The sequence below is a fragment of the Gallus gallus genome, chromosome 15 (genome assembly GCF_016699485.2).
Source record: "Gallus gallus isolate bGalGal1 chromosome 15, bGalGal1.mat.broiler.GRCg7b, whole genome shotgun sequence".
Classification (NCBI taxonomy): Eukaryota; Metazoa; Chordata; class Aves; order Galliformes; family Phasianidae; genus Gallus; species Gallus gallus.
The window spans coordinates 6,717,848-6,733,820 of NC_052546.1; the positions used below are offsets into that span (position 1 = coordinate 6,717,848).

Sequence of the window (15,973 nt, forward strand, 5' to 3'; positions counted from 1 at the left end):
TTTGCATTTGCTTTAGCTTCCTCTTCAGGTTTGCCTGAAGGATAAATAAGCTACACAACCACTCTAAAGGGACATGTCAAACAGAATCAAACTGATTCCAGACATGTATCCTGTTTGGAACACCAGTAACTAGACTTCTGAAGAGCTCAGGCATATTGCATGTAATAATTATATATTATGTGTTTAATTAATGGCTACTTAGTCATGGAAATTTTGTCATCAAGTCTATCGGCTGAGTTTGTCCTGGAGAAGAACAAGGATTACTCAATATTTACATAGTGACCGCACCTTTCTAACTGCTCTCCTTGGCTTGTGTGTAGGCATCCATCCTGGACCCAAATGTCAATTATGCCTTCTCCTGACTGCTTGTAAAGTTTCTTCTGAAGCATGTTACACTTGCAGCATAAGCTAACATCTGAATGAGCATTTGTGTGTGTGTGTGTGTGTCTATGATTCTGAACAGAAGCTCTAGCTCTTTTTCCATGCTCAGCTTTTTTTGGAACAAAGGTACCATCACAGAAGAAAGCTCTGCTCTACCTTAATTCCTCCTATGGAATGAAGCTCCTTTCTGCTGGCAGATGCCATTTGACTTCTTTTTTTCCCAGTTTATTTTATGTGAAAGGATGCACGTTACATATAAGAGCAACAGTAGAGAATATTTTCTGTGCTGAAAGCCTGATGTGAAACTCAGGCATCCCTGATGGGGGACATACTGTCACACACCTCTCCCACCTGCAGCTTCTCCCCTGCATTCTCAAACCAGAGCACACGGTGTGCCCTAAGGTCTATCAACCTCACCTGGCTTCATGCCACATAAGGGGAAAGTTGGCTGGGATGGTGAGAAACTTTGGTACAGGTGAGAGGGGTGGAGATAAACAACAGGGAGAGAGACCAGTGCCAGGGAGAGAAGGGGAACATCCTGCAGTCAGACCAGGATCCTGCAGGATGTAAGGCACTGATAGTGGTCAGAGTGTAGGGCAGAAGTTCCCTTTCCCTTTTTGTAGATGGATGTGGAGGTTGCATATATTCCCCCCTCCCCTCCCCAAATATGTTTAATTCAAGTAAAAACAGTTACAGAAAATAGTATTTTTTTCTTCCAAGCAGTCACTTGAAAGTATATCTGATAGGATCTCTGGAATTAATTTTTTATGCCTGCATTCAGTGTGCACATGCTACTTTAGACATAGCTAAATGCATGAGCTTCTCAGCTCCTCTACTCATTAGGTATTTTTGTTAGCTTTAGCTTGGCCAGCAAAAAAACCTTCTTTTCCTAGCACTGCAGGAGGTCCCTGCTGTGACAGGCTAAAATACCAAAAGATACAAGGGGTCTGTCATATGCTGTTGTCCTTTTGATTGAACTTGGAGAGAAAAGGCTTTTGTATAGTTAGTGGCCAGTTAGCCAGCACACTTCTAATATTATAGGCACAGATTTAGTGACCTGCATGAGAAGTGAGTTTGAAATAGATTTTTTACAGCTTTACATTCTCCTAGGAGCCCTCTATCTATCTTTGGCATTTTTAATTGCTTTCTTACACATTAGCATTTGAGCATTGCACAACAGTTTGTGTCTGAATGTTCACAGAAGCCATGCAAGGAAAAGGAAGCCCTGTTAGCTGTTTTATAGATGTGAAAGTGAAGCTCTCAGGGTGTGTTTGTGTGATATATATAGTGTAATGCTGTGGGAAGACTGAGATGAGGTAGACCTAAGCAGCTCGGGTCTTAGAAAGCAGGCTAGTTTCTGTGTTTGTTTGCTTTAAAACAGGTTTGCTTTGTACTGCATTATCATTTGCACAGAAGGCAATTTCTGGTAAATGCACACCAGCGGCTTGTGGCTGAGCAGGGCTGCATCCAGGTCTCACAGACCCTGAGCAACTCTATCAGTCCTCTTTCTGTGCAGTCATAAGCTTCACAGGTTGGTAAATTACAGATGCATTTATTAAATCATAAGAAATTTATTTATCATTCCCAGTTATTATTGGGTCCGCTTCCAATGACAAGAAACACCATCCCAGGGAGCACCTTGACCCTTTCCAGCTGCTTCACGTACCACCCCCTCCATTGCTAGCAGACTAAAGCTAACAAAATTACTTGCATAGTTGTTCAACTAATTATCTTGTGCATGTTTCAGCACTCCAATCAACCCACAACATTGCTTATTTGGTAATCCTGTTGCCTACATGAGGGCCTGCACTGGTTGAAGCCTTGTGCCCACCTGAGGCCCAGTGATGGCTCTGTGGGTGTATGCAGATGGCACACCTTCCACTCATCAGTGCTGAGGCTGCTTGCTGGGCCTTGCGTGCAACATGAGAGTAACGTATTTGAATCTGATTTGACAGAAGAGGCTTACGTCTTGAAATGCTTGATCTCCTGTGATGGTATGATTACTGTCAGCATGCAGCACAGAGATGTTTTGAGATCACACAGAGAGCGCAGGTTTCAGTTTTGCTCTGTGTTACCGGGATCAAATTATCTCCCGTTCCCTCTGTTGGGTTTTTGTTGTTGTTTTTGTTGTTTTACTGCTTTGTTTGCTTCCTCCCAGCGGGCTTGGGAACAAATGTGCGTTATAAACAAAACATTACGGATTTAATTTAGCTCGTAAAATAAAGTACTCTTTTCAAATGTTAAAGCTGGGGATGAAAGAGAGGACTGAGCGCTGGTCTGAAAGGCCAGGATGTCTTTCTCAGTGCCCAGAAGTGATGGGAGAGGCTCTGGTACTTCTGACTGAACAGGAGAGCAGTCCTATTTATGACTTGTGATGTTCAGAGTTAATAAGTTCAGGAGTGAATAATTGATGGCGATTTTAAAACAAGCAAGAATTCAATTAAAAATGAACAAGGGGAGGCTGGGCATGTGGTAAAGAGTTTCTCTTTCCCATTTGATTTGACTGCAAACAATCCTAGATCTGGTCACTGAAGACAACTGGCAATGAAATGGGTGTGTGAAAGAAGAGGAAACCAGATATTATGTTACTTAAAAGTCATTCATCATGTCACAGGAAGGCAGGAATCTGAACTCCTGAAATAAATAATCGCTAAAGGCGATCTGTCTGCACAAAGGTACTGTAGCACGAAGCCACGTCTGACTGCTAAAATATTCCCCTGTAATGAGGCCAGTTACCCAGGTGCAGTGTGGCTGAGGAAGAGCAGATCGCATTGAATGGTTTCTTGTGTGAGACACCTCCACGAACTGTCCATAGAAATGAACCCATCACTCCGTGGTGCAAAGGGGGAATGCAGTACAACATTCTCATCTCTATTTTTACCCATGTGAATGCTGAAGAGATGCAGAATTCTGGGTTAGATTCTCAAGGCTGAGTAGCAAAAAAATTGCTTTCTTCCTACTGAAGAGCCCCTTTTTGTATCTACCCATCATAGCACGCCGATTCCAAGTTAATTGTCATTCTGCATTTGTCAGCAAAGAGCAGTATTTCCTTCTGTCCTTTAATTCCATGTCTGCTTTATCCTCCTCTGTGTGAAGTAGTTCTTCAGCATTCCTTACTGAGAATGGATGGCTTGAAAAGGTCCATTTGGTGTTAGGGCTGGTGGCAACTTCAAAGTTGTAACTGTCTGAAGGAGTAACAGTGCTTTTGTTGGTGGTCAAGGTAACAGCACCACTGCACGTTAAAATAACCATGCAGTTTATTCTACTGAAAATATATGGCCTCGTCTGTATAGGCAAGGGGCACTGGGATGAGGATGAGCACAAAAGCTTTTGTCAGCAGATCAGTGATTGCAAGGGCTCAGCAGTTGTAGGCATTTGCTTCCAAGAGTTTGTCTGAACATGAGCGTACTTTCTTTTTCCATCCTTTAAAATAATTCAGTGATACACGCATGTTCACTCAAGTATTTATAAATGAATGAATTTTCCTCTGTGGTTTCTACACTGGAGTCAGTATAACAAATTACTGTGCTTGTCATCTATGTACTGCACTACCATACTATGTTCAATTTTTTATTTTCCTTTCCTGGAATGTGCTCAAAGTAATAAACGGAGTGGCTTCACAGTATCTGTTAGTATTTCCTGCAGAGCAAATGTACACAGAAGCTCCAGCATTCAGTCAGGACTGCTGGCATTGCTTTTGCTGCTGCTTAGTTTTCTGATACTAGTACTCATACTTCCTTGCTCTACATATCTATGCATGCTGCTTCTTTGTTGTGGGAGCATGGACACCACGCAAGTATGCACATAGCCTTTAGATACTCCACATTATAGGTAATGGGAATTGAGCTGGGTAAACCTGAAAAAAATTGAGCAAATGTTCTCTCTTTCTCTTTATTTAAGCAGCTGTAAAAATCCAGAGAAGCTCGTGGTGCAATTTTTCATCAGTTTGTGGGATGGAGTGTGAGGACAGCACTGCAAGGATGCCAGCAGAGGTAGGAGTGCCTTTCCTCAGGGTTTGGTTGCACCATCAGGACCTTGCAGAAAGAAAGAAAGGAAAAAAAAAAGAAGAAAGTATGTGAATGTGATCGTCAGGTACTCTTTCTTTATTTTGATTCTGTTTTATTTAGGGAATAACACATTATACAGTGGGGTTAAAGATCACAGAGGCTGCAGTAATGCAGGAAAGATAGCAAAATAGGTGTTCTGAGTTGGAATCACATTAAAGATGAATGTGTAGTCTTAGCATCTGCTCCTCCTTTGTGGGATATCTGCACTTTTAATTTTTAAGCATGTCTTAGCCTCAACCTGGGAAAAGAGATACTATAACAGGGGAATATACATTATTAACCTTAGAGCTTCCAGCTTAGGCCTCTCCTACAGCTTCTGACCTTCAGGTCTCTCAGTAAGCAGGTGAGCACCCACCACTCAGTCTGCAAAGTCCTGGTTTGGGCTAACTCCAGTTTTAATACAGCAGATAGATGCAGTCACTTATTTTGGTAGTTTGTAATTAACATAAAACACTTATACCAACTAATCAAAGATCACTGGTGTCTGCAACGTAATCTCAAGGAAGATACAGTTTCTAGTTCTTATCTTGGAAAAGTGGCCATGATGCCTATGCAAGTGCCATAGGACAAAGTCCCTGACTCACACTCTAAATTATTGATGGTATTCTGTTCAGGTGAGAACATAGCCTCCTACCTGGCTGCACAGTGTGACGAAGGACCATAAACAAGTTCAAAGCACCTTTTGAATGGTTTAGCTGGAATAATTGTTATCAGCTGACTTTAACAGCATTCAAGATGGATACCCAGGTAACTTTAACTATTAGTGGCTGTAGCAATAGATGTATTAGCAGCTAGAGGTGTACTTCCAATTTCTATTAACTGCATTAGCAAGTATTTGAGTAGCGCATTTCCATAGGTTAGGTGGTGGTAGAATGACTTTGAAATAATGTTTTTGTAAAGCACACAGCTGATATAATTCAATCAAAAAATATCTAGGCTCATTTAGAAAATTCTGCAATGCAAAACTGCATTTTTTTTTGAACAGTGCACCTTCAACAGTGGGAACTGCGTGTAGCCTGTGTGTTCATAAATGTGCATTTTCCCTCTCTACTGAGTAATTCAGTTTGGTGGACTTTGGCAAGGAAATTTCTTGGAAGCTGTGACTGAATGACATCTCACTTGCATGCTAATGAGGTCTTGACAGAGGTGGTGACAGATGGAACTCCAGGTTCAAACCACTTGCTTTTTTTTCCAGCAGGATGTTAACAGTCAAAGGTTCCTAACAGCTCTTGCAATGAAGATGCACGCTTCTAGGTGTCTGCTTATGACTTTCTTTTGCCATAGATTGTAGCAAAACTTCCAGGGAAAGCTCTGTAAGACCTCTGTAGATGTCCTGCATTATTAACACAGACTGTTTTCTTAAATAGTCCATTTCAGTCTTTCTGAATGCTTCAAATGTTCCAAAGCTGGCCTGTTCCAATGGTGGTCACAGACTTGATGTGGCACTCTGTGCCTCCAGTGATCTCCACCAAACCTCATCACAGAACCCGATGGTGGTTTTGTAGGATAGACCTACATGTGGCCTGGATGTTCTCTATCCAGAGCTTGTAGATGAATGAATAGCACTGAGAAATTCTTGTGATCTACCTGGCAAGCATTCCACTTACAGAATGAGAGAATCACAGAATGGCTTGGGTTGGAAGGGACCCTGGCAGGCTGGGTTGGAAGGGCTGAGCAGCTGGCATTGCGAGCACCAAATGACAGAGCCCAATGCAGAAGCCAAGGAGAAGTAAGCAAATTATTCCCAAATAAAAGGGAACAGAGGCAGAGCGTAACGGAGCATTAAGCTGCATGTTCTGAGTCAGAGAGAGAAATACAGTAACGAAAGGCAAGACAGAGGATTTAATTTTTAATCAGCCGTAATTAATTCCTTCCACATCTTACGTCTAGTGAGAACACAGAGCAAAAGGAAGTAATATCAGTTTGGCTTCGATGTGTTATAGTACCATTCAGAGAGGGATGTGTGTTTGAATCTGTTGGGGCACTGAGTGCTGAACTCGGAGATGATGGGGATGTCCCACAGCTGTGGTTATCATCCTGCTAAATCTATTGGAGCTTTGCTTAGTGCAACACTGGAAGCTTTTTACTTTGCATGGGACTGTCAGCATGTCTACTGAATAGTCTCGGTGTGGTTACATGAGAGACAGCTTTTAGTAGCTGGAAGCTTTTGCAGCTGATGTGAGAGTTTTCCTTTCCACCATTGTACACCTTGGCAGATATTTGACATAAATTGCAGACAAAAAAACATGCTCAAAAGAAAAATCATTTGCCTGTGTCAGACAGCCCCGTGCCTCTTTGTTGGCCCTGCTGGTGTTAAACCTCCTTGTTCTCTTTTCATCCTCCCAAACACACAGCCAAGACCTGCATTTCTCATCCCGAAACACCCGGAGCAGAAAATCCTGCTCCTATTTCCCAGTTTGTCCTTCTGAAGGTCAGCTTTAAAGACCGTGAAATCAGTGCAGTAATCCCAGTACACCCAAGAGTGGTTCCTTGGGTGATGCACTTCGTGTGTCCCCATTGCATATCTCACCCACATGTGAGCTCTGGTGCTGTGACAAGGCTCCAGTGTCCCCAAGCCCTGCTGCCATGTCACATGCAACTTATTCCTGGAGCAGCTCCTTAACGGGCTGCAAACCGCCAGGGACACGAACAACATCTTCCTATCTGATAAGCATTTATCTTTGGGTTTGCAGTGTTGCTGCGAGGTGTGAAGGAATTTCTCCTGTTTAGAACCAAGCTCTCCTCATGTTCTCTGCTCAGGGCTCTTTGGGGACTCTGCTTCAGGCTGGGGGGAGGGGATGTGGCCACCTGCTGTGGAAATGGAGATTTTACAAACAGAATGAAAGGCGAGACAAAGGCGACATTATCTGCCATGCGAGCTGTTGGGGACTGAACAGCAACTTGCATATGGTTTGAGTTTGGCACAGCCTTTATTTTTATCCTCAGACAGGACTCCCTATCTGGTTATTTACTGTATTAATGACAGGAGACAGAATTACAGCAAGTGGGCTGAGTGCATTCATTACTGTGATAATTGTTGCTCCATATGAAGCTGGGACAGCCAGGCACTGTACAGAGCCCTGAGTCCGAGCAAGCCGATGGCTGTGGGTAGAACATGAGAGCAGATCTTGTTTTCAAGACAGCCAGGAACATGGACTTTAATAGTAGCACCTGATTCCAACAAATGTGTAAACCCAAGAATTTCGTACCATTTTCTAAGACACAATATAATAAAATGAAAAGGCGTCTGCTGATGTATTGGTCTCCTATTTGTTAGTCCACAATTGCATTACCATCTAACTTGTGAAAGCACTTAGTCATGCCATTCAAGGAGAATTTATTTTTTAAAATTCAAGTATTAAACACAAAAATCTGCTTGTAGCAACCCAAGTTCAGTATATTCTGTATATATGTATATGTAGGAGAATGGGAAATGGCTTCAAACTAATAGAGGGGAAATTAGGTCGGATATAAAGTATTTACACTGAGGGCAGTAAGGCACTGCACAGGGTGCCCAGAGAGGTGGTGGTGCCCCATCCCTGCAGACAGCCACGGTCAGGGGATGGGGCTGTGAGCACTGCTGGAGCTGTGGGTGTCCCTGTGCACTGCAGGCAGTGGGAACAGGTGGCTTTTGGGAGTCCCTTCTCACTCAAACCATTCTATGATTCTTTTTTTCTTATCCCTATTTAGCACAAATTATTCCATGGATATTACTTTTTTTTTTTTAATATATATTGTACTTTCTTCTTAAATACTGCTAGTTTATTAAAACAAAACCTTTCTTCTTTTCTATGAGAGGGAAAAGGAATAGATTTTACACCAGCTGCAACAGAGCAGTCATTTTGTTAAGGATCACAGCTGAGATGGTATTACTGTTTTGTTGCTGCTTTAAAACTTTCCTCTCTATGTAGTACACCTTAGTACTTAGTACACCTGTTTTAGCAGGTTTTCCTCGTTGCAGATGATTACGTTTCCCTGTGTCAGCCTTTTAATCATAGGATCTACAGCTGAGTCACTTCTCTTTCCACCCCTTACTGCTGTAGCAGTGTGTAATGCAGTTAGAGAGTAATTTTCTGTTTCAGAAGGTGGAGGTTGATTTGTTCCTTTTCTGCTTGGCTTGTTTTAGGCCATGTCTTATGGAAATATGGAAGAAGTGAGGGTAAGTTCAGAGCTCTCTGTAAGCTTTTATGCCAAAATGCCCTCCAGATAAGTTAGGAGGGAATGCTCTGTCAGCAGGCTAGGTGCCTGGTTGGTACTGTGTGGGGAGTAATGATTTTTCTTTCTGCTAGAAAGAAGAGAAGGAGAACTGTATCTGGGGTTATTTGGGGTGAGTGGTGTGGCTATGGAGGAGGGAAGGAGCTAATTGTCACCTACTTGAAGAGGAAGAGCAGATGGTGTTTGTGTGTTCAGTGGAGAAGAGGGCCTGGAGAAGTGGTGGGGATGTCCTTCTGCTTTGTACCCAGCATGGAGCGAAAGTAACTTAGACCTTTGTGTTCCTCTAGTGCTTCTTTCTTCTCCTCTGTCCCCATTTGGGTGACAAGTGAACAGCAGTGCAGCCACTTGCTCTCACGTGTTCTCACAGCTGCTGTGACCAGACTTGTCCTAACCACAAAACATCTTCGTGCTTGACTATTGCATTGAAATGCTTGTTAGTAAGTGCTTTGTGCACATGGTGGTCCAGGAAAGCTAAACCAACAAGGAAAGTTGGATAAAGATGTTTGCTGAATTGACTTGAGGGAGGTTTGCTGTTTATTCCCAAGAATGTTCCCTTGCTGTGTTGTGGTTGCCTTTCTAGACTCTGCTGAAATAGTATATTTACCAATAAACTTGCAGCTAGAGAATGAGGCTGAGCTCATAGCCTCTTCAAATAAATCCTCAGAGCTCTCTCTTCCTGCATCCAAAACTGCAGCCTTGGCATCTGGTGCTTCTTCAAGCCTGACAGGCCAGGCCCAGAGTAAGCACATGCTGTAAGTTAATGTGAGTGTGTGGGTGACCTTTGCTGTAATTCACGTGGATTGGGTCTTGCAGTGCAGCCTGTGCAGGTGACTGGTTTGCAGCAGCTGTCGAAGGACCCCCTGATTTTTCTGGGTTACGGTGCAAAGGTAATGGCTTTTACTATGGGGCTTAGGCACTGGCACAGGTTGCCCAGTGAGATGGGGATTCCCTGACCTTGGAGGCATTCAAGGTCAGGCTGGATGGGGCTCTGATCACCTGGTGGAGCTGTGGGTGTCCCTGTGCACTGCAGGGGAGTTGGACTAGATGACCTTTAATGGTCCCTTCCAATTCAGTTCAGGGCTCCAATGTGGAGATAGTGGCTTTTACTATGGGACCCTGTGCTGAAATCTTGTTTTGTGTTAGGTATTGCCTAGGTAGTTTGCTTTCAGCCTCTTCACCTCTTGAGAGAGGCAGTCATACAGGCCAACCTTTCCTTGCTTTCTGATGTCCAAAGCATTCTACCCTCAGGGTTTGTGTTGGTGTATCTGAGGTAAGCTTGTTGAATTTCTGCTGAATGCAAACTGAGCTGATGAAGGGAATTGATCATTCCTTGCACGTCTGTAGTGGTTTTGACAATTTAGAGGTAAGTCAGATACTTCTAATGCACTAATGCCTGCTGACAGTGCTCTAACCTGTGAGCACTGGGAGCTCGGAGGTGGGCTGGGAATTTTGGGAAGGACTGCTTTCAGCAACCTGGCTCGGACGGAGCGGCACCATTGGCCCTAACTCAAAATGTGAGCTGCTCATATTAACCCGACAGGCGATTGTTTTATTAAAGCTGACGTGCTGAATGGGACTCTTTTTAATGATATTCTTTACCTGTCTCATTGTGTTAAAGTGGGGAAAGGATTGGGGGGGGGGGAGGCGAGGAGCACACAGCCCGAGGAGGGCGAGCAGTGGCAGGTGGGACTGAGCACCAGGAGCAGCTCGGCGCGTTGAGCTGCCCGGCTTAGCCCATGTAGACCGCATAACAAGAAAGAGTTGCTAAGAACAAATCTCTATTGTTCGCTGTCATCTTTAAATGAGTGTCAAAGTAGGCAGGGGGGCTTTGACCGTTAACCGCACAATTTAGCCTGCCCGTTGTGTCCAGCAGCCCCCACCTCCTTGGAGTTTCTCAGATTAGAAAAGAAGGCCTCAGTCCCTTATAAATGGGCCAACTCTTCTCCTTTGTGTGCAGACTGCCCAGTGTGAAATCTGCAGTGACGTTAAATGTTTTCTAATGAATAATTACTGAAAGGAAATGGAGGAATATATGTGTAATGGATTGTAGCGCATTAAAATGTTTTATTTTGCGCACAAAAATGTTGTCCTTCACAAGCACCACGATTGTTTCAGAGAGCCTTTTGTGGGGGCTTGATTCTCAATGGATTATCTGTGAGCTCTTACATTTCGAATAGAAATCAAAAGGGTCCTTTGGCAAACTAATGTTTTTCAAAATGGCAGCCATGAAGCCCATTTAGTATTTAAAGTTTGGGTTTTAAAGAAATGTTTGAACTCTGGAGATTTTCTCACTTTTTTCTTTCTTTTGATTTATGAAAGTGAAGTAGTTCACCTCGACCTCTCTTCTATTGAGAAAGACAGACAGTCACCCTTTAACAAGTCTATAGTGGGCTATTCCCTGGATACAGACAAGAGGCCTTAAGAATTGTTGGCGTTTCCCTAGGCTGTTGATTAACCTTAAAACCCTCTTATTCTGTATTCTTTTGAAAAAAAATTAGGTTACAATGTGTAAATTTTTCCACAGTATAATTGTATTTATGAATTCTGCTGCCTTGGGACATCCCGAGCTACTGTATGTGCTTCTCAATGCTGCCTTACAGACCCAAGACATTGCTCTTTGGCATTGCTGCCGTGTTCCCAAGTGCGGTTGGTGTGCAGTGCTTTGGTTTCTGTAAAGAGGTGGTAGAGGTTTCTAGAGACACAGGGGCTGGTCTAACTGAAATATCATTAAAAGATTTAAAAATCTTTTTGATGCTGCAATCATACAGATGTAGCATGGTTACTTGGTGTGGGTCTGATCTCCTTTTGTTTATTTGAAAATTACTCTGAACGGGTTAATTCTTATGAGCCACACCAGAGTGTCTACAGCAGGAGGGAAGTATTTCCCTGGGCCTGCCATTATTCTGGTGCAGTAATGCGTTGCCCCAAGTCCTATTTCCAAGCATGCAGCAGTACCATCTCCATGATGACTTCAGACTCTGAATGCCCCTCAGGGAGGACAGGAAGGGATCCAGGCTCCTCTCAGGGCAGCTGCATGCAGCCCTTCCACCAGCACAGTGGCACACTGTGAGCCTGGCCTTGGGGTTGCTGCTGGGTTTGAGGGAGGATGTACGTACTGCTGGTGCCCATCTTTGCTCTCCTGCTGACCTGGCCATGTAGGAAGCAGCCTCTGCTTCCAGCTGTGCTGACTGTCTCAGGACATCTTTCTTACCCCTTTCTATATGGTCAAGTTCTGTCACTGCCCTTTTGGACAGTCTCTTTGGAGAACCTTTAGTGGAGCAGAGCCCAATGAGTTTCCTCGGTGTAACCCTTGCAGTGCCTCCATCCCATTTTGACGAGCCTTAATGAGCAAATTCCTGTTGAGCACGAGGGGTGCAGGACCGGGTCAAGGAGCGCTGCCCGTTGCAGTCAATGACTATTTCCAAAACAGAGCTTTGACGTTCCTAAAGGAATCTGTTAGTGGTGTTGCTCCAAGCTCATCTGTCTTGAGCAGGCCTGAGACTCTCACTTCTATTTTACATCAGATGGCTCCAGAGATGCCTGCTTACTGTGCTGCATTCCTGTGGCATGAACTTCATTTGCTTGGATCTCAAGAGGGTAACAATAGAAGAATAATTTGGGTATCACAATGGATTCCTTAGGATGCCAGCTGGAGACAGAGCTGAACAAATAGGCTGAGCTGTGCCTTAGGGTTGCTGTGTCCAACCTTAAATAAAGCTCTGGCTGTCAGTGGGGGTGGGAAGCCTTATTGCAGAGATTGTAATGCGAGTGTGCTCTTGTCAGTAAGAATTATCTGACCCTGTTAGCAAAAACTGATTGATTCTGTTGGGAAACAGATGTTAAACAGGTGGTTTACCATTTCTCTATTAGAAATACAAATTATTGGGTGTTAAAATTTCAAGTCTTTTGAGTGTTCTTACTACAGTCTAGCTGAAGACAAATTGAAAATGTTTTTGCTCTACTCAGCTCCCCCAGATCTTACTGTTCACCTTTTTTCCTCAATGACTCTGAGCCACGAGGTAAGATATTTAACTCCTTGATGTTGCTGTAAGACCAAGCACAGCTATTTTGTGGTCTGTAAATCAACTTTTGGCTTGCTCTGAGCTCCTTCTGAAGGACATCTCTGTTACTCAGAGCGGTTGGACTTGAGCGTGAAGCTTTTAAATATAAAGCTCCTAATGGGTTTGAGAGCATCACCTAGAGAGTGTGGTTGAACAGAAGTGAGAGGGCACTTGCTGCTGCTCTGGGTCACTGGCTGCCCAAATAGAGGGGTTTCATTCTGTTGGCTGCTTATGCAGAGAAGTAACCATGGGAAAACAGTCTGTTATTGTTGACTTTTGGGTGGGTGGAGGGGGTGGAAAGGAGGGTCTGGCATCGTCTGGGAGCCAGCATTGATCGTAGTCCAGGCTGGAGCCATTTTGGGGTAGTGGGGCAGGGGGAACCCGCCTATTGCAGGGGAAAGCCTTCGGAAACTTCGACGGCGAATTAAAATGGGTTTCGCAGTGACCTCTAGTGGGGAGCGAAGCTGGGAGCTGCTGGAAGGGATGAGCCCATTCAGGAGCGGTCGTTTGTACCTGGATTTGCTCGAATTACACATCAGGAGGGTTAGAGTCTATTTCTTCGCCTTCAAACTCCAACTTCATCCTTTGGATGGTATTTTACAGCACCTTTTAATGAGTCCTTAAGCGTAAACCTCATCATAGACCGACTGTTGACTGCGTGTTAGATAATTCATTAAACTCCAAGGATGTTACGATCCCTGCCTGAGGAGGAAGGCACACAAACAGGACACACGATACGTGGTGTCAGCAGGCCTTCCCTCCAGCCCCGTTAACTCTTCATGGAAGAAGCACGTTTTGGAGAAGGAGTTGGCAGGAGATGGCACATCTGCTTGGGTGACAGAGGTAAAGCACAGAGGAGAAAGGTTTCTGAGTGCGTAGGGTGGTGCTAAAGGAATCCAACATTTCATTGGGTTGGGATGGTTTGGTGGAAGAACAGATGAGCCCCAGGGAGATTTCTGCTGTTGTAAAGGAGAGGTGGGTTCTTATGGATGGATCCAATAGATCTGGAGTTTAATGGCATGTGTGACATTTTGGTAAGGGTCTGGGTGCTCACCTCTTCGAGTGGGTATGAGGTTATGTGGAAAATGCTCTGGGACAGATGGTGCCCACTGGAGGCTCCCACCTCTGTTTGCATGGGGGATGTGTGGCATGGTTTGTTTCTTTAGTGCTTCCAAATTAACAGTGGCACTGTAACTGTTCCTCTCCTTCCCCATCTCTTCAGCTCTATTGCGTTAAATCAAAGAAACAGCAATGTTAACTTAGGAGCCTGTTGAAATTGAGTTCTGAGCCTTTAGCAAAGATGAGTAATAATCTTCCAAAGTTTGCTTGATTTTTTTTAAATTTAATTTTTAATAACCGTTGCTTGCCAGGACTTGTTTCTATGTTACAAACTTTGCCTAACACACTGCTCTGTTGCTCCTGACCTTGTTTTAGCCCCTGCTCAAGCCACAAGTCTCATGAAATTGTTTTGATCCAGTTTAGCTCCTTGTGGTTTTTAGTGTCAATAGACAAATCCCTTTGGGAAAAATGAAGCCCTCACTGCAGCCAGGGATAGGTTTTCTGGTAGAGCTTGTGTCTCAGTAGGCAAGAAAGAAATCTCCTGGTGCTTATAGTTAAGTGATGAGGAAAGGAAAACAATCCTTTTTAAAAAGAGCAGTCAGCAGCACCATGCTGGGGTAATGTGTACTGCTGATGAGTCCTGTGGGGTATCTGTTACTGAGGATGACACCAGGTAAGGACAGAACTCCCAGGAGTGGGGCTGGAGCAGGATGTGGTAAGCTGTGCTGTGATCATAAAATTGCTAGATCTCAGTGATAGCAAAATGCTCAAAATCTGAGCACAAAGCAGCCCAGAAAAGAGCATGGGATTTTTTGTCTGCCAGAGAACAGAGGGTCACTTAGCAATTAACATACGAGTGAAAGAATTAGGTTAAGGAAACCTGATCAGCTAGATGGCCGCTGTGGTTTCAGCCTTCCTCTTTCAGGTCTGCAGGCTTGAAAAGGAGGTAAAATTGTCTTGCTCAGGTTGTCCCGAGTGCAGGCTCAGAACAAACCCACCTGAAGTGCCAGCAAGCATTGTTTATGGGACATCTTTCTGCCAAAGGGGTAACCTCTGACCTTGTCAGGCAGCTCTGTGCTATGGCCAAATCAGAGTGGAAAATGAATATTAGCTGTTCAGGGCAAAAATAAAGGAAAGCAAGGCAATAATTCCTTGTATGAAGTTAGCATAGTATGACTTTTCATAAACTGGGTTAGGATTTAAGTAGCATGTTGTCAGAACAACTTTCTCTGTAGTACTTTGGTTAACGTTGCTGCTGAGCATTAATTTGCAAAGCTTGGACTGTTCCTTCAGTAATATATAGATGAGTGCTTAAAAATCCCGCACTAAAAAAAGACTGATTAAAATCTCTTAAGAGCTCTCTGATTTTAGTCAGCATATTATGAGCTTGGGGCTTTAGCTCTTTATTTCCGTGAAATTCTGCATCTAAACCTGCCAGCCTTCAGTGCCCCATGCGCTGTTGTCTTCTAGCGAAGCTATGCAGGCTTACAAAAGCCAACCTCCAAAGCCAGGGCTTGCCAAAACTTAGCAGAAACCTTTTGCACCGTGCCTTCTCTTTTAATGTGTGTTCAAACGCTTGTGCACTCACCTCTTGAGCGGTGGAGCAGCAAGATGTAAAAACTCCAGTGTCATGAGGGCAGTATGGGAATAGCAAATGTGCTGGGCTTGTGTACATGTCTCTGCAAAGCCCAGGAGTGCTAAAAGGTAAGTTGCTCTAAATGTTAACTTCTATCAGAAGGAGAGTATTTCAGCAGGAATTATTCTAAGAAATGTGTAATCTCTAGGTCTTTATAGGATGTAAGCATAGGATGTTATTAAATATATAATCCTATATGTGTTTATATCCTATGTATGTTTATTACTATGGAATAAAGAATATCTTATTTGCTTGCTTGATAATGTGAAATTATTAGCTTGTTTTAATTAAGAAACAAGAAGTGTGTGGTTAATTTGTATAGCCCTTGAAACAAGAGCTTGATCCTCAGCAGTATTTTCAATATAAAGTCAAATTTAATTATAAACAATTGAAAGTGGGGTGTGCAAAGGAATTATGTTCTGACAGTGGCATCCTTTCTGCCTATTTCAGCCTTTTGAGAAGCAGGTTGGGAAGGGTAGTAAAGGTTTAGTGGGTTTTATTCCAAATCTCTGCTTAATCACTTTTATCAGATCGATGGACAGGCTTTTCATGTT

The 15,973-nt window shown here is 43.6% G+C and overlaps 1 protein-coding gene across 2 annotated transcripts in view; it reads left to right on the plus strand.

Moving 5' to 3' along the window:
- MYO1H (myosin IH) overlaps positions 1-15,973 on the plus strand; it is a 40,571-nt gene that overhangs the window by 9,285 nt on the left and 15,313 nt on the right. The window contains exons 3-4 of one of the 2 annotated variants that reach the window (XM_040648513.2): positions 4,285-4,473; positions 5,063-5,195. In XM_040648513.2, the coding sequence (XP_040504447.1) occupies positions 5,184-5,195 (12 nt within the window). In that variant the 5' untranslated portion in view covers positions 4,285-4,473; positions 5,063-5,183. Of the gene's footprint in view, positions 1-4,284; positions 4,474-5,062; positions 5,196-8,466; positions 8,608-15,973 lie in introns of those variants that run through there. The other variant, XM_003642184.6, reaches the window with a different exon arrangement.